The sequence below is a fragment of the Puma concolor genome, chromosome F2 (genome assembly GCF_028749965.1).
Source record: "Puma concolor isolate L17-30 chromosome F2, mPumCon1.1.hap2, whole genome shotgun sequence".
Lineage (NCBI taxonomy): Eukaryota > Metazoa > Chordata > Mammalia > Carnivora > Felidae > Puma > Puma concolor.
In genome coordinates, this window is record NC_141684.1 from 66,671,805 (window position 1) to 66,695,506 (window position 23,702).

Below are 23,702 nucleotides of genomic sequence, written 5' to 3' on the forward strand. Positions count from 1 at the left end.
TAAATTTAAGCTGAAATTGGTTTCACTGAAATTTATACCCACTGGTTCTGTCTTCTGTGATTATAAAAAAAGCTTAATACTTCTTAAATATGACATCTCTTCAAATATTCAAAGACAACTTTTCTAGTTGTCCTATGTTTTCTTTTCTCCAAAATAAAATATTACTAGCTCCTTTAATATGTCATAAGACATGGGGCACCTGGGTGGCTCAGTCATTTAAGCGTCTGAGTTTTAGTTTCGGCTCAGGTCATGATCTCATGGTTTGTGGGTTCGAGCCCCATGTCAGGCTCTGCACTGACAGTGTACAGCTTGCTTGGGATTCTCTGTCTTCCTTTCTCTCTGACCCTTCCCATGTCATGCTGTCTCTCTCAAAATAAATAAAATTTTTAAAAAGGTAAAAAAAATGTCATAAGACAATTTTCAGGCCTTTCAACATTCTGACCACTCTCCTCATGACCAGATTTGGTTAATTTTTATTATTTTTTTTTTTTTTCAGGGGCACCTGGTGGCTCAGTCAGTTAAGCATCCAACTTTGGCTCAGGTCATGATCTCACAGTCTGTGGATTCAAGCCCCACATCAGACTCAGTGCTGACAGCTCAGAGCCTGGAACCTGCTTCGGATTCTGTGTCTCCTTCTCTCTGCCCCTGCCCCACTCTTGCTCTGTCTCTCTTTCTCAAAAATAAGTAAACATTTTTAAAAAATGTTTTTAAACATATTCTTTTTCAGTATAGAATTACGATGTGAGTGTGATTTAACCAGCAATGTAGAGGTGAAGCAGAACTAGCATTTTTTCCCTCTTGATACTATGTTCTACTAACACAACCTGAATTCACAGTATTTTTAATAGCCATATTACAGTGTTTACTCATATTAAGCAGAAAAAGAATAAAACCTCAAGTCTTTTTCATAATAAGCCATCAACCTTTTCTTATCCATTCATACTCAGACCAAGATCATCATTTGAGTCCTTGGAAATTACTCCAGAGTTGTTATTTTCAGATTTGGCTATTATGTTCCTGATATCCTCACCTAAGCTCCTTCTAAAATGTCGACCACAACAGAATATGTATAAAGCCTTTCAGGGAAGAGAAGAGAGTATTGTCCAGCTCTACTTCTCTAGAAGAGCAAGGATAGTGTTATTAGGTACCTGTCTATAGAGGTAGGAGAAAAATTTAAGGTTTATGACTCTTATGAGTTCATTTACTTTGCTATTTCATAAACCTCACCTATACCCCTATACCTTCCAATTTCCACCATGGGAAGTAGATTTGTCATATTAAAATGAACTCTGCTTTATATTTGGATTAATATAGTCAAATGTTAACTGAGGTTATATAAGTTTAAATAAATATCTTTTTGCTACAGAGAAAAAATATGAGAAAATAGGATTTCCGAGGCTTCAAGTATTGACTCTTTGAGTATTGATTTGAGTAACTTTTTTTAAGGTAAGCTCCACACTCAACTAAAACCCAATGTGGACTTGAACTCATGACCCAGAGATCAAGAGTTGCATGCTTTACTGACTGAGCACCCCTGATGCGAGTATTTTAAACGTTACTTCAGAAAATGGAAATTATCACAAATTCCATTTACTATTTTAAAATATCACAGTTGTGTTCTACTTTCTCTTCAGCACTTTTTTTTTTCAGCTCTATGAAGATAAATATAGAGTTGGAAAAGTTAACTAAACATATTTATCTCTTGTGGACCTATATCTGATATTTCCTTCTAGTCCTTCACTTACCTTATTGTATATTATAGTTATAGCATGTTATTTATGTATTTAATGGATTATTTTACTCCTGGTCCTAGTTCCTAACTTGTTTGAGATTATACATTAGTTTGTATCAAATGAAATATCAAGAGGGAACTGCTTAAAATATGGTACAGCCACATCAAAGCACACTGTAAAGCAGCTATTAAAACAGAATAAGGTAATTCCTTATGTTCCGATAGTATTATAATAGGTAAACCATACATAATTCCATTTGTGCAAAAGGAAAATATATCCATATGAATATATAGATATTTATATTTAGATCTTCCTCAACTTAGGAAATATCATAAGTCAAAAATACATTTAATATACCTAACCTACCAAACATAGCTTACCCTAGCCTGCCTTAAACATGCTGAGAACACTTACATCAGCCTTCAAAGCTAATTTTATAATAAAGTGTTGGCTATCTCACATAATTTATTGAATACTGCAATGAAAGTAAACCACAGAATGGCTGCATGGATACAGCATGGTTATCAGTTTTACCCTTTTAATCTTGTGGCTGACTGCGGGCTGCAGCCTGCTGTCACTGCCCAGTAAGAGAGTATTGTACTGCATGCATATTGCTAACCCAGGAAAAGATCAAAATTCAAACTTCGAAGTATGATTTCTACTGAATGTATATCATTTTCACATTATTATTAAGTCAAAAAATCGTTAAGTTGAACCATCCTAAGTCAGTAAACTGTCTCTCTCTATAATATGTTTAACATATTCATTGACAAATATATAACATATTCAAATAAAATATGTATTTAATATACATCATAAATTTAAATTATATATTTGTACACGTTAGTATTTAGATGGATAATTTTGGGGGGCGCCTATGTGGCTCAGTCAGTTAAGTGTCTGACTCTTGGTTTCGGCTCAGGTCATGATCCCTGGGTTCATGAGATCAAGCCCCGCGTTGGGCTCTATGCTGACAGTGCAGAGCCTGCTTGGGATTCTCTGTCTCTCTCTGCTTCTCTCCCACTAGTGTGTTCTCTCCCTCTCTTTCTCTCTCGAAATAAATAAATAAACATTAAAAGAAATAAATGGATAATTTTTGGAAGAATACATAAAAACTGTTAACAGTGACAATCTCTCTAGAGAGTAGGACAGCAATGGGTAGAGTTAGCTGGACACCTTATTTATTACTTTAGACTTTTCTTTAAGGTGTCTATACTTTACTTTCATAATAAAAATTAGCTTTAAAAAACTTAAAGGAACAATAATAGATGTGTCTATTAAGGTATTTTAAAAGTACACAGAATAATATACTTAAAAAGAATTTTTTCTAGGCTCAACTAAAAAATACCTAGAGTGTAAAAAAGACACGTTAAAAAAAAAATCAATCATTTGTATTTCAAATCAGTGCACTTTACTCAGACACATCTCATACAGAGATTCCAATAAAAAATAACTTAGTGAAAACATGTATTGGAGGTTCAAATGATGCAACAATAGCGATTGTTAAGTCACCTTAAATTCTTTTGAAACAAGATAAATGAGAAATCAACCAACTAGCAATTCAAGAAACAAGTGAAACATAAATAAGTAAGTTAATTAAACACATCACTTAAAAGTCAATACTGGTTTTAAAGTTTTATATTGAATACCTACAAATATTTTAATGCAGATGCTGACAGTTTTGATCCACTTATAGAATCTGTTCTGATTCTGCGACTTGCTAGATAATAGCCATGGATCATTCTTTCTGCCTCCAAACTGAATTCTACATTCAAATTCTTTGCAAAAGCCAGCAGCTAAATTAAAAATGTGAAAAATTTAAGAAATTCAAACTTTGTTATAGAATCTATAGTACAAAAATCCAAAGTTTGCATACTTTATTTACATCAAAGTTGATTAAATATCTGAGGCTGTCCCAAAGTCATTGAACACTTTAAATCATAGTCTTATACTTATAAATATTATTACAGTTTAGCCAGAATAATCTCTTCCTCCCTCTTAGTGCAGAAATGTTCTGTGCAATGTACTTGAATGACTATCAAGTCTTTACTTCCAGTGGAAAAAAGGCTCACTCACCTTTCTGTGGGAGAGAGGCTTCCCTCAACAGCTCATTTCCCTTTGAATAGCTTTAATTCTTTGACAATTTATTTCCTTATAACTTTCTCTCATGGGCCTTAGAGCTACTTGTTCTCCTTTTCCTTCCTTTTAAACACAAGTGATCACTAGCAATATGGAAGGCACTGTGTTAACTACTATGAAGGTAGGCCTTGGAGATTCCAATAAGCCTTCAACATAATGATTAGCACTATTTTTTCTGAACTTCGTGCTTTTATTCTTTCTGAGTGATTCTCAGTCCCTTAAATCCTTAATTCAGGGACATCATTTCCAGACTTTTCAACATCTTGGTTGTTTTCTGCTTTTTTCAACTCAGAATCAAAAGGAAAATTTAATCATAAGGTTGCTATTAACTATATTATATTTTAAATATAACTTTTTAAAGGATCTGTATATATCTTCTCTTCTCTATTCTCCTTACACTCCACAGTTCCCTCCAGACCTTCACAATTGGAAATTAATACCATTAATAATATCAGTAGCCTTCTCTAGGTTCTACCATATGGAGTCACAGTAATGTGCCACCTATCTCTGTCCTCAGGAAAGGACTTGCCCCAGCTACTGGAACTGCTGTCAGCATTGGTGTCCAGTCGTCAACTTCTTCAGGGAATGCCTCAGGACAGCCCATATCAAATGACTGACTGCAGCGGAAGTGGGGGCGGGTATTGTAAAAAAGTCCTTCTGTTTCTATCCAAAGCAGGACAATTCTGGTGGGTCTCTTTTAAGTCCAGAGCTCATTGTGGGGCTATCTTTGGGCCTGCGTCAGCAGCTTGACTACCTCCTCAGCCCAATCCTGCTCCTCTTCCCTTCCACAGGTATTGATAGAAGAGCTAGAGGAGCACTCCCTAATAAACAATGGCACACTAAACTCTCAGTCAGCCTCTTGGAGAGCCCAGACAGTGACACACTCCATCCAATCTGTTTTGTGTAATGGACAGTTTTATCTTCTGGAGAAATCATTTTCAGTGTTTCACAAGCCTAGTAAAGTCCAACTGTTCTCTATATTCTGATGAATCAGCTATAAAATCTTTGGCCGGAGCTTCAAGGCTTATTGTAAATTTGCCAAATATTAATCCCAATGACTCTACAATAAAATTTTTGCTCCAGTCAGTTATGTCTTCGCATAGTTTTCCATGTATATTCATTTCTACTTTTATATCTTTGCTCCTACTTTTAATTCTGTTTAGAATGCCCATCCTTCCTGTCATTTAAATCATACCTTTCCTTAAGGACTAAAGTCTCACCTCCTTGAAGTCTTCCCAATTCTTGCATTCTACTTGATATCTTCCTTCCTGAATTCCTAAAGTACTTATAGTTAGCACCACCCAGCTTAGCACTTAAATTGTCCCTTAATGGTTTCATATATTTTGTTTATATGATAAACAAATGATAAACTATTAAAATGATAAACTATTTATCAATTAAATGATAAACTATTTAAAGAAGAAATTTTATTTTTTTGTGAGAATATAAAAGAGTGAAATAGGTTAATATATATAAAATATTCAGTAAATACCTAATTAATAAATTCCAAGGGTTTGTTGTTGTTGTTGTTTTTCAGGGAAAAACTGGGCAAAAATTTCTCTGGGTCATTAATATATGTAGATATAGATATAGATATAGATATAGATATAGATATAGATATAGATATAGATATATAGATATAGATATAGATATAGATATAGGTATAGATATAGATATAGTATCCTAATTCCTAGAGACTACGACTTTTTTCTTATATACTAAAACAAACAAAAAGAGCTACTTTATCATAAATATTGTTCTTTTTCTATTCTATGTCAATAAACAATGTTCATAATTCAGTTTTAAGTCCACCTCACTTTTCAACCTTTTACCCATGCAATCTGCCTACAAAGAAGGCAGGTATGAACAAAATTGTTAATGACTCATAGATTCCCACTCCCAATATTCCCTGCCTTTTACCTATCCTACCCAGATACTTTAACTCTAGTGTGGACAGATTTCTGAATAGTTAATATTAAAAAGGCTTCACCTGTAAATACTTGTATACCTTTAATAGCTGTAAAAATCATTACTGAATTTACATCATCTACTCTCAGGTTCTCTGAACATGCTGCACATTTCCATGTCAGGACATTGAAATGGGTTAGTGAGTCATGACAGGTATTCTCTAAAGTCAGAACTCTGAAGGCATTTACATAAAGTAAATCCTTTTTAATAGTCTGTAAAATGTAAGTAACTGTATACCTATACAGCCTCTCATCATAATTTTCTATAGAATTATTCTATTGGTTTTCTTTTTATTGAGAAGTTTTAAAGCCATGTGGATAGTGGTGCAAACAATTAACATTTTAATATTTATGTCTTTACACAGTTTTTAATCTAATTATAATCCTAAATATTTTCTATGCAATGTCCTTAAAATATTTAAAAGCCGAAAGGGACTTGGAATAAAATAATTCTAAATAAATAAAATTGGATGCTGAAAGTGAGTTCTATTTAAATTGAGAAACCTTAGCACATGTATTCTTGGTAATCATTTCTTCTACCTCTACCTTTTCAAAATCTTCAGTTGTGAACTTCTTAGAAGCTACATAAACGAGCTCTTCAGGATCGATGGCTTTCTTTAAAGTGTGTTGCACAGTAGAAATAAGTGGGTAGCAAGAAGATGATTCATTGCAGTTAATCAATAATCCAAACGCCTCTACAAGATTAGCTGGAATCAAACTGCAATCCTACATCAAATAAAAATGTAAAAGGCAAACATAAAACTCTGGCATTTCCACAAACACTTTAGATAATTATAAATTAAATACTGTTTATAATTATTTATATTATTAATATATGTATATTATGTTATATACCTATTATTTTTACTTCATTGTTTGACATTATTAATTATTATTTAAAGTGTTTCCTGAATAGCATGGGAACTTACTATGACCAATTTTTAATGTCTTTATTAATTTCTTACACATTATTCACTAAAGCCTACTCTACTGCCTATTCAAATAATAATTTCTAGTAAACAGACACCTGCTTTGCATGACTAAAAAAAATGAAAATTTTCAGACAATTGCACTGTTATTTAGTTCTAGTACCTGATTAAGGATAGAAATGGGTTAATAACAAAACATTAAGAACAACAAAAACATTAAGATTAAAATCTGTGATTAAATTCCATAAACAACATTCTAAAAATAAAAAATACATATATCTTACCATCCGACCAATGAGAGTGTTGGTTTTCTGCATATTTCTCCTTGAAGATGAATCCATATCAACAAAAGACCAAAAACTGCACTGAACTGGAAAAGTCATTTGTTGATTAATATCATCCCCAAACTTCTTTCCTGGGATGTATACTGTGATGCTTCTGCTTTCCACAACTAAGTAAAAAGACATTGCCCATTTGTTATTTAAGTTTATTTTGGTCTATATGTCTATAAATAACTAACAAATATTATTTTTAATAAGAAATACTATTATATAGAATTTTACTGTCTAAATGTGGGACAGTAAAGACACAAGTAAATTTGGTTGTTTTATAAGATATGGCTTAATTGGAGGATCTAATAAAAAGAATAAGGCAAGAGGGGTGCCTCAGTCGGTTAAGCATTTGACTCTTGATTTTGGCTCAGGTCATACATGGTCTCATGGTTCGTGTGTTTGAGCCCCATGGTCGGGCTCTGTACTGGCAGTACAAAACCTGCTTGGGATTCTCTGTCTTTCTCTCTCTCTGCCTCTCTCCTGCTTGCTCTCTATCTCTCTCTCTCAAAATAAATAAGTAAACATTTATTAGACTTTTAAAAAAAACAAGGCAAGAAAAATATTTGAAAGTTTATGTGTCCCATGACTTGATGAGAACAGCAGTCCAAAGCATGTAGCTAGAATTATGGTCAGTGTCTGGGTAGTATAGGCAGAGGGTTAAGACACTGGTTATATTAGTGCAGGCTTATAAAGGGGGCTGAAATTAAGCAATATTCTTTTATGTGGAAAAAAAAGGATATCTATATGAGAGTGAAAGAGAATAAGATTGATAGAGAATATAAACTACAATGACTAGGCGAAAATATATCTCAAATTCAACATGCTAAAAACCAAATTCATCATTTTTCCTTCTCAAATGGCTCTGTGTGCATTATTTGCAATTAGAGGAATCACTATCCAACTACTTAAAACCCAAACAAACAAAAAAAATCTAGAAACAACATAGTTTCCTTTTTATCTTTCCTTCATCCCTTATAACCATTAAACCTATGGATTCAATCCTAGGATTCCATATTCCAAATATTTCTCAAATTAAACTTCTCTTTATTCATGATAAGAGAGTCTTTTCTTTATATTTATCTTTCTCTTGGGTCATAAGGTAAATACATATTTAACACTATAGAAACTGCCAGAGCAGTTTTCAAAATGGTTGCACTATGTTATACTTTCACATACAGTATATAAGAATTCCAGTTGTTCCATATCCTTGGTAACATCTGTTTTCAGTCTTTTTAATTTTTGCCATTCTAGTAGCCAGGGCCAGTTACTTAATTTTTTTTTTAATGTTTTATTATCCAAAGTTGAGATAGAGGGAGAAAGAGCGTGAGCAGGGGAGAGGCAGAGAGAGAGGGAGACACAGAATCTGAAGCAGGCTCCAGGCTCTGAGCTGTCAGCACAGAGCCTGAAGCGGGGCTTGAACTCACAAACCATGAGATCATGCCCTGGGCTGAAATCGGACACTTAACTGACTGAGCCACCCAGGCACCCCCAGGGCCAGTTACTTAATATGTGGGGCCTAGTGTAAACTAAAAATCTGGGCTCCTTAATCAAAGTACTAATTAAGAGTACTAATATAAAAAGCTTTTTCCTTTAAAAATATTTTATTACTTATGAAATGTAATAGGACTGATGTGGAGAATTTAGAACCATTATGCTTTACTCGTAAGAATATAAAATTGCACAGCCACTGTGGAAAACAGTTTGGTGATTTCTCATAAAGCCAAACATAGAATTACCTTATGACCCAGCAATTCCACTTTTAAGTATACACGCAAGAGGTGAAAGTAGGGACTCAAACAGATACTTGGACTCATGTTCACAGCAACATTATTCACAATAGCCAAAAGGCAGAAACCACCTAAGTTTCTCTCAACTAATGAATGAATTTTTTTAAAAAGTGGTATATACATAAAATGGGATATGATTCAGCAATAAGAAGAAAAGAGATTCTTAAATAGACAAATTCATAAAGACAGAAAGTAGAACAGAGGTTACCATTGGCTGGAGGTACAGGGGAATAGGGTTATTGTTCAATGGGTACAGAGTTTCTGTTAGGGATTATGAAAAGTTCTGGAAATGGAGAGTGGTATTAATTACATAACATTGTGAATGTACTTAATGCCACTGAATTGTACACTTAAAAATGGTTAAAATGGTACATTTTATGTTATGTGTATTTCACCATAGAGGGGAACTCCTTCAACTTGAAAAAGAACATCTACAAAAAACCTACAGCTAACTTCATATTTAATGGTAACAAAACTCAAAGCTTTCCTGCTGAGATCAGAAACAAGTCAAGGATGTCTCCTTTCACCACTGTTTTTCAGCATCAGAGCTGAAGTCCTACTTAATACACTAAGACAAGACAAGAAAAGAAATCTCGCCCAATACAAATTCACATGTTAGGACAACTGAGAGAAAAATTGAAACAGTGCATTTTCATATTAAATTCCTTTCTTTATTAATACAGGTAAAATGAGAAGTGCCATTTAATATAATTTCTCAGTTCCTAAAATGTGTACAATATGATCTTAACTGTTAAGTAATTCCTTGACACTGATGAGACTATAAGTTAAACAGGTGATGGAATGCAAGCTGGTACAGCCCCTCTGGAAAACAGTATGGAGGTTTCTCAAAAAACTAAAAATAGAACTACCGAAGGACCCAGCAATTGCACTACTAGGTATTTATCCAAGGGATACAGGTATGCTGTTTCTTAAATTTTTTTTTTTTAACGTTTATTTATTTTTGAGACAGAGAGAGACAGAGCATGAACAGGGGAGGGTCAGAGAGAGGGAGACACAGAATCTGAAACAGGCTCCAGGCTCCGAGCTGTCAGCACAGAGCCCGATGCGGGGCTGGAACTCACGGACCGCGAGATCATGACCTGAGCCGGTCGGCCACTTAACCGACTGAGCCACCCAGGTCCCAGGTATGCTGTTTCAAAGGGACACATGCACCCCAATGTTTATAGCAGCACTATGAACAATAGCCAAAGGATGGAAAGAGCCCAAATGTCCATCGATGGATGAATGGATAAAGAAGATATGGTATATATACTCGGCAATCAAAAAGAATGAAATCTTGCCATTTGCAACTATGTGGATGGAACTGGATGGTGTTATGCTAAGTGAAATTAGAGAAAGACAAAAATCGTACGACTTCACTCATATGAGGACTTTAAGAGACAAAACAGATGAACATAAGGGAAGGGAAACAAAAATAATATAAAAACAGGGAGGGGGACAAAACAGAAGAGACTCATAAATATGGAGAACAAACAGAGGGTTACTGGAGGGGTTTTGGGAGGGGGGGATGGGCTAAATGGGTAAGGGATTAAGGAATCTACTCCTGAAATCATTGTTGCACTATATGCTAACTAATTTGGAAGTAAATTTAAAAAAAAAAAAAGGCCAATTCATCAACAAAAATTTTTTAAAAAGTTAAACAGGTGAAAATTAATTCAAAAAAAATATTGTTTACCTGATTGAAGCTGTTCTAGTTTATCTTTTTTGTGTGAAGCCAAGTCTCCTATAAAGCAGATACCACCTTTAGCTAGCAAAGCACTGCCAGCTTGAATACTAACTGCTCCAGTTCCATACTTATTCCTGGATAGAGTAGGAAAAATTTCAGTAGAGACTGGATGACGTATGCCACGAGGCACAAGTTTTATACTAAAATTCAAAAGCCTAGGAAAAAATAAATTATTCATTACTATTATTTACTATTTGATTTTCAGAAGTCATAATGTATAACAGCTACACAATTAAATTTGATTCAGTGTTTAGTAAGGAACTTTTTCTTTTTTTGAAGACTTTATTTCTAAGTAATCTTTACACCCAACATGGGACTTGAACTCACAACCCCAAGATCAAGAGTTGCATGCTCTACCAACTGAGCCATCCAGGTACCCCACCCCTAGTGAACACTTTTGTTAGGGATAAAACCACTTTTGAGACTTGGTCCTTAATTTGGAAAGCTCACAGCCTAGCAAAGGAGACATAAACAAAAAACTAAAACACAATGTGATAAGTACTAAAATAATATCATGAGAACATCCATATCAGAGTATTATTTCTTTCAGGAAGGAAGTTAGAGAAAGGTACAAAGAGATGACATTTGATCTGGGCCTTCCTCTTTACGGATTGCTTTCTCTTGTTTATTCAGAATGTTTGCATTTAGGCTTGCCAATAGCCCATCACGACTATTCCTGCTGCCTATATATCATGGTAACTCTTGATACATCTTCTTGTTTTCTAATTTCTTTGCCAATTGCCTGAGCCTCTTAATTTCTCAAATTTAAATTCTAAGAAAGGATGATGATTATTTTAAGCTTAGCTTTCAAATCTGATGCCACAGAAATCATAGCTCATTGGTGAAATCAACTATGATGAATAGACAAAGACATATAGTACAAAAGGGTGAAGCAGTATTCCTTAAATGTGGATAGGTTATGTGGGGTAATGGGTTCTACTTACATAAATGGGTTAGAAAAAAGCTTAGGGCAGAAAGCTGCCACCATGAGGCAAAAAGCACCCAAAGTTAGCTATCGAGATACTGTAATGGGAGCACTAGTAACTTGTTATATCACCTGCAGGAAATTACTTTCCATCTGGTACCAATGTACCTTAATCACAAACTCCACTTGCCCCCCAGACCCTTTGCTTCTTACACACACAAGTTAATGATTACTGTCTGATTGTTTTCTCCACGTTCATCACATGTGTAAGATCTTGTTTTCTTCACATTCCTCACATGGGTAATATCTTGTGAGCTCAATAAATACAGAGATAAAACCCCTATTTGGGGCTCTTGTCTCCTCCTGGACATTAGCCTCCCTCATATTCAATTTTGCATCCGCTCTCTTGCTGAACAAGAGAGAACTCCAGACTCATAGTCTGCAACAAAGTTGATATAAAGTTTCTAGTGTATATGCCATTCCAAGGAATTTGGATGTTGGTTTGTAAAATGGGGGAATGAGGTTTAGAAAGAAACTTTTGCAAGCCTGTAGAGCGGTGTTTTTCAACCTTAGCTTACATTAAAATCACCTGGGGAAATTTAAAAAATTCTAATGTCAAGCCCCAGCCCAAACCATGAAATTAGAATTCCTGGGGTGAGCCAGTCATAAATATATATATTTTTTACTTCTCCCAGGTAATTCTAATATGCAGGCAGGCTCAGAACCTAGTTATATAGAAAAATGGGCCTCAAACTTGTCTACACATTGGAATCTAATGAGGAACTTTTAAAAATACTGATAGAAGGTTATATAATGTAAGGTCAAAATACAAAAATCAATTATATTTCTATATTCACAGAAAATATTTGAAGAATGAAATTAATAAAACACTACCATTTTTAATAGTATCAATATTTTCAAATATTTAGAAATAACTTTAGCAAAATGTATGTATGACCTTTATAAAACATTGCTGAGAGAAATTAAGGGGGATTTAAATAAATGGAGATACACATAGATTAAAAGATTCAACACTGTTATGATTTAAATTCTCCCTAAAATTGATTTATAAGTTAAATGCAGTTCCAACAAAAATCTTTAATGGGCTTTTTTGGAGGGTAGGTGAGTAGTATTAACCTCTGGATTCTAAACTTTATAAGAAAATGCAGGATTCTCAACTTTCTAAGAAAATGCAAAGGACCTAAAATAATGAAAAAGAATCTTGAAAATGAAGAATAAAGTTGCACCACTTGATTCAAAACTTTACATAGAGCTACAATAATCAAGAATTATGATATTGGCATAATTATAGACAAATGGGTCAAAATAACAGAAAAGAGTTCAAATAGATTTATACCCAATTCAATTTTATACCTAGTTTATACCCACTTCAACTGATTTTCAACAATGGTACCAAAGCAGTTCAATGGGGAAGGGAATTCTTCTCAACAAATGGTATGGGAAGACTGGATAAATGCATAGAAAAAAAAAACATTAACCTTGACTCCTACCTCACACCATATACAAAAATTAATTTATTGGCACAAAAACAGACACATAGACCAATGGAATAGAATAGAAACCCCAGAACTAGACCCACAAACGTACGGCCAACTCATCTTTGACAAAGCAGGAAAGAACATCCAATGGAAAAAAGACAGTCTCTTTAACAAATGGTGCTGGGAGAACTGGACAGCAACATGCAGAAGGTTGAAACTAGACCACTTTCTCACACCATTCACAAAAATAAACTCAAAATGGATAAAGGACCTGAATGTGAGACAGGAAACCATCAAAACATTAGAGGAGAAAGCAGGAAAAGACCTCTCTGACCTCAGCCGTAGCAATCTCTTACTCGACACATCCCCAAAGGCAAGGGAATTAAAAGCAAAAGTGAATTACTGGGACCTTATGAAGATAAAAAGCTTCTGCACAGCAAAGGAAACAACCAACAAAACTAAAAGGCAACCAACGGAATGGGAAAAGATATTTGCAAATGACATATCGGACAAAGGGCTAGTATCCAAAATCTATAAAGAGCTCACCAAACTCCACACCCGAAAAGCAAATAACCCAGTGAAGAAATGGGCAGAAAACATGAATAGACACTTCTCTAAAGAAGACATCCGGATGGCCAACAGGCACATGAAAAGATGTTCAGCGTCGCTCCTTATCAGGGAAATACAAATCAAAACCACACTCAGGTATCACCTCACGCCAGTCAGAGTGGCCAAAATGAACAAATCAGGAGACTATAGATGCTGGAGAGGATGTGGAGAAACGGGAACCCTCTTGCACTGTTGGTGGGAATGCAAATTGGTGCAGCCGCTCTGGAAAGCAGTGTGGAGGTTCCTCAGAAAATTAAAAATAGACCTACCCTATGACCCAGCAATAGCACTGCTAGGAATATATCCAAGGGACACAGGAGTACTGATGCATAGGGGCACTTGTACCCCAATGTTCATAGCAGCACTCTCAACAATAGCCAAATTATGGAAAGAGCCTAAATGTCCATCAACTGATGAATGGATAAAGAAATTGTGGTTTATATACACAATGGAGTACTACGTGGCAATGAGAAAAAATGAAATATGGCCTTTTGTAGCAACGTGGATGGAACTGGAGAGTGTGATGCTAAGTGAAATAAGCCATACAGAGAAAGACAGATACCATATGGTTTCACTCTTATGTGGATCCTGAGAAACTTAAGAGAAACCCATGGGGGAGGGGAACAAAAAAAAAAAAAAAAAGAGGTTAGAGTGGGAGAGAGCCAAAGCATAAGAGACTGTTGAGAACTGAGAACAAACTAAGGGTTGATGGGGGGTGGGAGGGAGGAGAGGGTGGGTAATGGGTACTGAGGAGGGCACGTTTTGGGATGAGCACTGGGTGTTGTATGGAAACCAATTTGACAATAAATTTCATATATAAATAAAAAAAAAATAATAAAAAATAAAAAAAATAAAAAATAAAAAAAAAAATAAAATGTAAAACAACTTTAAGATTAAAATATGATTTAACATTAAAAAAAAAAATTAATTTATGATGTATAAAAGACAATATAAAAGCTAAAACTATAATGCTTCTAGGAGAAAATATAAAAGACTATCTTCATGACCTTAGGGTAGCCAAAGATTTCTTAGATAGAATCCAGAAAACACTAAACTTAAAAAAACAATAAATTGAATTTCAACAAAACAAAAAAGTCTGCTCATCAAAGACATTTTTAAGAAAAAAATACTAGTTTTAGATTGAAAGAAAATTTTCATGGCACATATATGTGACAAAGGACATGCATCTAGAACAACCCCACTTAAAAGTGAGCAAAAGACTTGAACAGACACTTCATAAAAGAAGATATATGAGCAGCCAATAACCACATAGAAAAAAATTCAGATCAGTAGTCATCAGGGAAATGAAAATTACAACCATAATGTGATACCATTTCATATGCACCAGAATGGCTAAAGTGAGAAAAGACTGACACCACCAAGATGTTGGTGATGATAGAAACAACTGGAACCCTACGTTGTTAGTAGGAATGTAAAATGGTATAATCACTCTGGAAAACTGTTCGACAGTTTCTTATAAAGTTAAATATATACTTATCTAATGACATAGCAATTCCATTCCTAGGTATTTATGAAAGATAATGAAAACATAGATCCACAAAAAGGCCTGTAGAGGAATGTTTACAGCAGATTCATTTATAATAGTCAAAACATGCAAAACCCAATGTCCATCCCTAGGAGAATGGATAAACATATTCTGCCATATTTATGTAATCTGCTGTATTTATGTAATCATAAATAATCATCAATAAAAACAATGAGCTACTGATACACACAACTGGGTCAACCTCAAATACATATAGAGTGAAAGAGACTAGTCTCAAGAGAGGCATTGTATGATTCCATTTTAATGAAGTTCAAGAACAGGAAAATTGACCTTGGTTACAGAAATTATGTATGTAGATAGGAATTGATTGAAGGAACTTTCTGAGGTGATGGAAATGTTCTATATCTTACTGTGGTGGTGGTTATAGCAATATATATACTTATCAAAACTCATTGAATTATATACTTAAGATCTGATTATTTACTGATTATTTAGTTATAAATTTTAACTAAAAAATAAAAAACCTCAAATCTCTTGTACTACCCCAAATACCACAGGAAAAGTCAAAGGTTAATGACAAACAGGAAAAGGCACAAAGGCATTAATTTATAGGAGGTATCACAAATCATTTAGAAATAAGCAATAGAAAAGGTGACAATGGTCAAGGAGGTTTACAGAAAAATAATAAAAGTGTTTAACAAGCTCTTGGGGTGCTTGGGTGGCAGTCTTGATCTTAGGGTCATGTCCTGCATTGGGCTCCACAATGAGTGTGAAGCCTACTTTAAAAAAAAAAAGAGTTTACAAGCTCTAAATAATGCTAAAACTTTTTTTTTTAATTTATTTTTAAGCAATCTCTACACCCAATGTGAGGCTTGAACTCAACCCCAAGATAAAGAGTTGCACACTCCACCAACTGAGCCAGCCAGGTGCCCCACTAAAACTTACTTCTAATTTAAAAAATGCCATTCAAAGTCAAAAACCATTTTCCACCCATCAGATTTAAAAGTTTGGCCATACCCAGTGTTGGTGAGGCTGTGAGGAAAGAAATACTCTCATGCTCATCAATGGAGGATTAAATTGGTGCGATCTGTAGCAATTAGTACCACATTTACATTGAAATTTAATTAATTTGCTAAAATTAAATTTTAGCAAAACATCATCTGTCCAACAAACTTAATTTGCATTTTTTAAATTTTAAATTCTATAAATTTGTTTTTGCTTTACAAATGCATCCAGGGTATTAATACAAGAAGCTTATTCCTAGCTTTTTGAACATGTAAGTAACTTTAAAAATGGTACTTGCTAGTGGGGAGCCCCAAAATGCTGAGTAGAAGCTTATTCCAAAGTTTGGGTGATAGTCCCAGAACAGTAATTTTGGTACTTTTCACAGCCTTATTTTGGCACAGTGAATCAGTATTATTGAATGGAATCTTGTAGAAAAATAAGACAATGGTTTGTTGGTTCTTGGGTGGGGGGTGGGGGGAGATTACTTTCAAATGAAAATAAAGTACAAAAGCGAATGTTGAGTTAGGGAATTGAGGAAAAGGAAAAGGAAGTCTGTGAAGGATATATTTATTTGTAAAGGTGTGAGTGGGAAAATTGGTTGAAACTTTTGAGTGGTTAAATCCTCAAAATATTGAAAGCAAATATCCAATTTATTAATTCCTGTGTTTAAAGTTTTGAACTCCATTAATAAAAGTTTATTTAAATATTTATACTGCCCAGATAATTCTAAACATTTGTCTTATAATAATGCTCATGGAAAGGATTTATGCAAATAAATGTGTGACCAATTTATAACTTGAAAACATCCATGTCACATATTTTACCTGTCTACAAGTAGAGTATCACTTGTCATGATTAAAATATCCAGGCAATCTTTCAGTTCCTTGTTACGGTCACTTGTCTGTACTAGACTCATCAGCAAACATAGCTTGAGCAAATTGTAAGTCCCAGGAGGAACAATTTGTGATGCAAAGATATTGGCAAGTATCGCTGTAAATTTCCAGCATGAGCTGGAAGTCAAAGAGAGGAGATACCTAAAATTGTCGCTTATTCCTGAAGGAACTGAAAGTAAACATATATTAAAAAGGGTTTTAAAATAAGAAAATGACATTATAGATATCTAATCCCATTTATCAAAAATATTACCAAATTGTAGCTCTTCTAGCGATGCTATATTCAAATTCTTATAATATTAAATTATGATTAAAGGTCACTCTGGTCTCTCAATTTTATCTCAGGGAATGTAATAAAATGAAACAGTTACCCCATGTGTCCACATAAATTGGCTGTGGGGTACATGCAAATCCCTCATTCTTCTCCTTTTAAGACCTATGTAAACCAAGCCAGATCATGGGGCACCTGTATTGCAGTGTTTGCTTCTATATGTTTGAAATAATATCATCTTTAGTGAGGGCTAACCAGCAGAAGGGGAAATTTTTGAATGTTGTTGTTAAAAGGGAAGATTTAGGGTGCCTGGGTGGCTCAGTTGATTAAGTATCCAACTCTTGGTTTTGGCTCAGGTCATGATCTCACAGTTTGCAGAGTTTAAGCCCCGTATCAGGCTCCATGCTGGCAATGCAAAGCCTGCATGGGATATTCTCTCTCTCTCTCTCTCTCTCTCTCTCTCTCTCTCTTCTCTGCCTGCCCCTGCTCACTCCCTCTCTCAAAACAAATAAATAAAAATACACAAAGAAAAGGGAAGATTTATTCTCCACTACTTTGAAAGCACTGCACTGTACTATACTGTAACATTCTAGATCTTTTCTACTCCCTTACTCTGTCCAGCTCCTGAAATGAGCCTTTTAATCCACTTGATCATTGAGAAGAATTGCTATGCATGCATAAGCCAGTTCCTTTCTCCTAACTCTTGGGCTGCCATCATAGAGCAATGATTTCTTCTATTCATCCATGGCCATGGACCGAGGGAAGCCTACCTTAGTGTAGCTATTGCCACATTTGGGTGGTTAAATCTGCCTACTTCTGGAATGCAACATGAGAAAGCACACTTTCTCACCTACATATAAGTCCTGTTCTCCTACCAAATCAATAAATCTGGGAATACTTCACAGAAGAAAATATTTTAAATGTCACTAAAATATATATTGTCCATTAGTGCTTTCTTTGTTCAATATTTTTATTTTTCTAAGAAGCTTTTCTCTTCAAGACAAGCAGAGGTATCTAGAATCTAATTGCATTTATTTTTTATTTTTTAAATTTTTATTTATTTATTTAGATATTTATTTATTTTGACAGAGAGGGCAAGCATGCACATGAGCAGGAGAGAGGCAGAGAGAGAAGGAAAGAGAGAATCCCAAGCAGGTTCCTTGCTGTCAGTACAGAGCCTGACTTGGGGCTTGATCTCACGAACTGTGGATCATGACCTGAGCCAAAATCAAAGTTGAACAGTTAACTGACTGAGCCACCCAGGCTCCACTATTTTTTTTATCTTAAAGAGGGAAAGAGAACACAAATGAGTGAGACAGGCAGAGGGGGAGAGAGAATCCCAATCAGGCTCCGTGCTATCACCACAGAGCCCGGTGCTGGGTTAGATCCTATGACCCTGGGATCACGGCCTGAGGCAAAATCCTGAGTTGGATGCTCAACCAACTGAGCCACCAGGTGCCCCAAACAGATTTTATTTATTTATTTATTTATTTATTTACTTACTTACTTATTTTCCTTGAGAGAGAGGGGAGGGCACACACACATGCATGAGTGTGAGCAGGGGAAGGGCAGAGAGAAAAGGACAGAGAACCTTAAGCAGGTTCCATGCCCAGTGCAGAGCCTGAGGGGCCAGATCTCACAACCATGAGATCATTACCTGAGCCAAAATTGAGAGTTCATGCTTAACCGATTGAGCCATCAGGTGCCCCTAGAATCTACTTGCGTTTAACTCAACTTGGGCCTCTATTATTGCAGACGATTATCTAGTGATTCCTAAATAAATAAATAAATAAATAAATAAATAAACAAACAAACAAACAAATAAATAAATCTAAAATCTAAAATCTAAAATCTAAAATCTAAAATCTAAATCTATTCAAGATTTAACCAGTCCTTCCTGAACATTTAAATATTTATATGCCAAGTTAAAAGAGTAGGTCTGCTCTCCTCTTTTACTTAATGCTTATTTGTGTTGGCGTTGTTAAAGGAAATTACTAGTAATAAAGGTGATATTTTGGCCCCCATCTGCCTTTCTCTTTTGTCTTATTTCTTGATTGGTTCAGAACTCAGATGAGGAATAGGATGCTATTTTATTGGGTTCTTTTTCTCAGACAACAAGTTACTTAACATTGCCTTAGCTAGAAAATAAAAGGTGGGGTGAAAAACCTTTTGGTGAATCTCAAACTCCTGACATCTGGACACAATTTTCTCATTGCTAATCATGAAAAAAATCAAAATAAAGTTTAGGCAAAAAAAGGAGTCCTTCCTCTGGGCAAGGGTCTACATTATCACATTTTCTTTCTTTCATAGCCTTTATTATCTGTAATCATCTTATTGATTAGTTTATAGGTTTATTCACTATCTACCATATGATTAAGAGAAGGAAACTTGATTGTCCTGATTACAACTATATCTCTAGAGCTTAAAAGAGTGCCCAACAATACTTATTTCCTGAAAAAATACTTATTTCCTGAACACAAGGACTTAAATTTAATTATTTTTTAAATTTTTCAACGTTTATTTATTTTTGGGACAGAGAGAGACAGAGCATGAACGGGGGAGGGGCAGAGAGAGAGGGAGACACAGAATCGGAAACAGGCTCCAGGCTCTGAGCCATCAGCCCAGAGCCCGACGCGGGGCTCGAACTCACGGACCGCGAGATCGTGACCTGGCTGAAGTCGGACGCTTAACCGACTGCGCCACCCAGGCGCCCCTAAATATGATACTAATAATTTCCTTACCTTCTGGATTACAAGAAATGATACTGTTTGCCTCTATACAGACAGCAGTTTGTGAAGTTCTTACACAGGTTGGAATTCCAATAATTTTATACTCATTTCCTATATTCATTTTACTCACAGATTCATCTAAAATTATTAAACACAAAAGAAAATATGTATTCACTAAATGAAACTTGTACGTGATCAAATGGTTCAATGATCTAGAACTAGTAACAATTCAGTAGTTGAGTTAGTTGTATTTACTTTTGTTTAGTATACTATCTATATAGAGTGGCACTAATAATGTAAATTGAGGCAATTTTATTGCTAATAAATTTTGATATTTGTAGGCAATGATGAATTAACTTCAAGAAGCATGAGACATAGCAATTAGATAGTCTCCTATAATACAATGAAAGGAAAAACAAGATCATTCTATTTAAGATGAAATATCTTTGCATTAAATCACAAGAAATGTTAATAAAAATGATCTTATAAGTAATAATTTAATTTGGGAAGAAAATAATTTTAAAAGGTTTATTTCACCGTCTATGATATAGGCAAGGTATGTTACATACATCATTTAATTATAAAATGTTAGATATTATTATTCCACTTTGTATATAAAGAAACTGAGAAATTAAGTGATTTGCAGAAGGCATTTACTAAATGGTAAGTAGCAGAACTGAAATTCACATCTAGGTCTGCTTATCTCCTTGCACTATGCTAGGTTTCCCTTCTCATACCTACAGATTGTGCAATGCTTTTGCACAAATTCAAAATTTATCTTACAAACATACACTAAAAATCTTGATCCTCCATTAAACGGAAGTTGGGTGGTTATAAAGCTATGAAAAAAAGGACTTATAAGGAGGAACAAGATTAGCTTCTCTCTGTGAAGAAGATCAAACATTGATCTTCTCCATCATTTTTTTTTCTCCTCTCTCTCTTACTCTCTCTACCCTTTTGGTGGTGGTGGGGGGGGGGGAGTTTCAGAGAGCATATTGGTGTACCCTGTAGACTGGAAGGGAAGAATCAGGCTTGAAAATTGGGAAAATAAAAACTGCAAACCAACCAACCAAACCAAACCAACCAACCAACCCAAAAAAACAAAAACAAAAACAAAACCAACTAACTGAAGGATACAGAATGAATTACAAGGGGAAAATAAAAGCAAACAATTTTTCAACTGTTCCATGGAATCATAGAGTTTGGTAGATGTATCCTGAGGTCAAGGAAAGGTCATGAGAAAAGCAAGGATATCAGGAAGTCTTGGTATTTCTTCTAATATCAACCCCAAAAGGCCTGTTGTTATTAATTTAATCTCTAAAAATTCATTTAGGTTCCATGAAAGAGTTTATCTAAAGAAAGGGTTTTCTACTAAAATATAAGTTGGATAGCCACTTATATTTATACACTGTATGGTTTGTATATGGTATTTAACAGAATTAAGTAGATAAAAGCATAGACTTTGAAGCTGGAAGGCTGGAATTTGAATCATGGCTCTGCCATGTACTAGCTATATGACTCTGGATAAGTAACATCTCTGTGCCTCAGTTTCCAAATTGTAAAATTGAGATAACAATAGAACTTACTTGATAGGGTTACAACTAAATGAGTTAAAATATGTAACAGTGCCTGGCACACAGTAACTGCTATATAAAAATGAACCATTATCATCTGGGCTTACATACCTGCTTCATCCTTGTCAGGCCATGGTGGAAAGAGTTCTTGTTTGAGTCTCTACTTGCCTAACTCTTGAGTTTCCTATACACGGTTGACATCTAAGCTCTCTCTTTCCAAACAGTTTAGTTCCTCAAATTTCAACCCAAGAAAGGAGGCTGAGCCTCACCCTCATTTTCACCTGTTCTGGCTTTTCAGTGAAGAGCCATCTCTTTCCTGGGTGACTGACACTGATGATTTTCCCCATGGCAGACTCAGTCTACTCACAGGTCTCTACTCATGAAGTTCTCAACAATTAATCATATGTCACTGCTTATTCATTATTTTTAAGTTTATTTATTTATTTTTGAAAGAGAGAGAGAGGGAGGGGTAGAGAAAGAATCTGAAGCACGCTCCACAATGTCAATGCTGAGCCAAAGTGGGGCTCAAACTCACAAACTATAAGATCATGATCTGAGTCGAAGTCAGATGCTTAACTGACTGAGCCACCCAGGCACCCTCATTCATTTTTAAACAAATATTTATTAAGTTTTTACTATGTACAGTAAAAAAAAAATAACAAAAAACAAAAAACTATGTCCTTACCTTCATGAAGTTTACATTCTAAAAGAACCCCAATATTTACATAAGACACAACATAGAATAATGGGAGGTCTTTACCATAAGTAATGTGTCCCTGAGACTTAGCACAGTGTCTGGGACATAGAAGGTGCTAATATCTTTTTAAGTAAATAATGTATGAATCAATGAATAATTAATATATTAGCAAAATATAACTCTTTAAAACACTCTCAAAAAGATCTATGATTCTTAAGCTATAGAAGTACCAATTTATAAGTCATAAACAATAGTCATAAACATAAAATAGTCATAAACAAACATAAATATAATAAATATAAACAATAGTCATAAACAATAGTCTTACGTTTTTTAGCAATTTGCTTTTAGATCACACAAAACTTACTTACCCCTTAGAAAAATTGTAAGAGATTGAAACCTAAATGGCTGGTTATTGGAATATCCTTGAAAAGCATGAAGTGCCTTTGCTGTGATTATTTCAACTATCTGTTTATCTTAAGGCAAATAGCAAAAAAAAGAATTAGGTATTTGAATACACATTATATTTAATTTCCACATTAAGATATAAAACACTATTTTAAAACTTATAATTGCAAAATGTAAATGCATTTTTACCACCAAGTACTCTAAATTTTCTGTCTTCTTGAAGTGAAGATGAACACAGATTACACAAAAAGTCATTTCTTACTGTTGCAGATTCAGTAGCACCAGGCACATGCACTCTTATATACTCAAATCCTAAAAGTAAACAAAGGAAAGCTAAATTTACTTTTAGATTTAGCTATCCATTTTCAATCCTTTAAAATTAATCTAACTCAAAGTATAATTAACTCAATTTTGCACATGGGTTCCTGAGAAGTTCAATTAACATTTATTGCATGGCTCTTTCTTGGCAGGTACTGTGTTAAGGCACTGGTGATATGGATACGTAAACACACAGTTTCAAAAGGCAGCCATAAGAAACAGATAATTTCAATATGTGGTTTTCATTTGGACTGTACAGAGAGAAGAGAGAATGGCATCCAACCCAATGATAAGTGGAGATGAATGGAAAAGATGTCTTGAGAAGGACTGAACTGAAGTTAAGGCAAAGGTCTGAGAGAGGACACTACATGGAGAGGAAACAGCATGAACAAACAGTCATAAAACAATGTGTGAAAACAAGTACTTCAGTAATCCAAGAGCACTGTTAAACTGTGGGAAAAAAGAGGGGAAGAGAGAATGTACTTCAAGATCATGCAAAATAAACGTACAAACATAAGACAACAAGTTTTATTCCATTCTTTCTACTCTATGAATGTTTCATAACTAATGATAAACCTGATTTAGGATTAAACAATAATTGCTTGGTATTTTGATTTTACATTTTTATATCTA

General features: G+C 34.6%; 1 protein-coding gene and 1 long non-coding RNA gene across 2 annotated transcripts in view; one reads left to right on the forward strand and one right to left on the reverse strand.

The window, feature by feature from the left end:
• The window catches only part of MCMDC2 (minichromosome maintenance domain containing 2), a 39,509-nt gene that overhangs the window by 12,742 nt on the left and 3,065 nt on the right, over positions 1-23,702 (reverse strand). Inside the window, exons 5-12 of the mRNA XM_025922851.2 lie at positions 22,941-23,063; positions 22,715-22,819; positions 20,085-20,210; positions 17,004-17,241; positions 10,584-10,789; positions 7,053-7,219; positions 6,386-6,565; positions 3,387-3,529 (exon numbers count right to left, since the gene is read on the reverse strand). Of these exons, the coding sequence (XP_025778636.1) occupies positions 3,387-3,529; positions 6,386-6,565; positions 7,053-7,219; positions 10,584-10,789; positions 17,004-17,241; positions 20,085-20,210; positions 22,715-22,819; positions 22,941-23,063 (1,288 nt within the window). The remainder of the gene's footprint in view (positions 1-3,386; positions 3,530-6,385; positions 6,566-7,052; positions 7,220-10,583; positions 10,790-17,003; positions 17,242-20,084; positions 20,211-22,714; positions 22,820-22,940; positions 23,064-23,702) is intronic.
• LOC147572070 (uncharacterized) lies at positions 3,260-23,702 on the forward strand. The gene is made up of 3 exons (XR_015247049.1): positions 3,260-3,320; positions 4,390-4,510; positions 23,222-23,702. It is a non-coding gene; the product is annotated as an uncharacterized LOC147572070 (long non-coding RNA).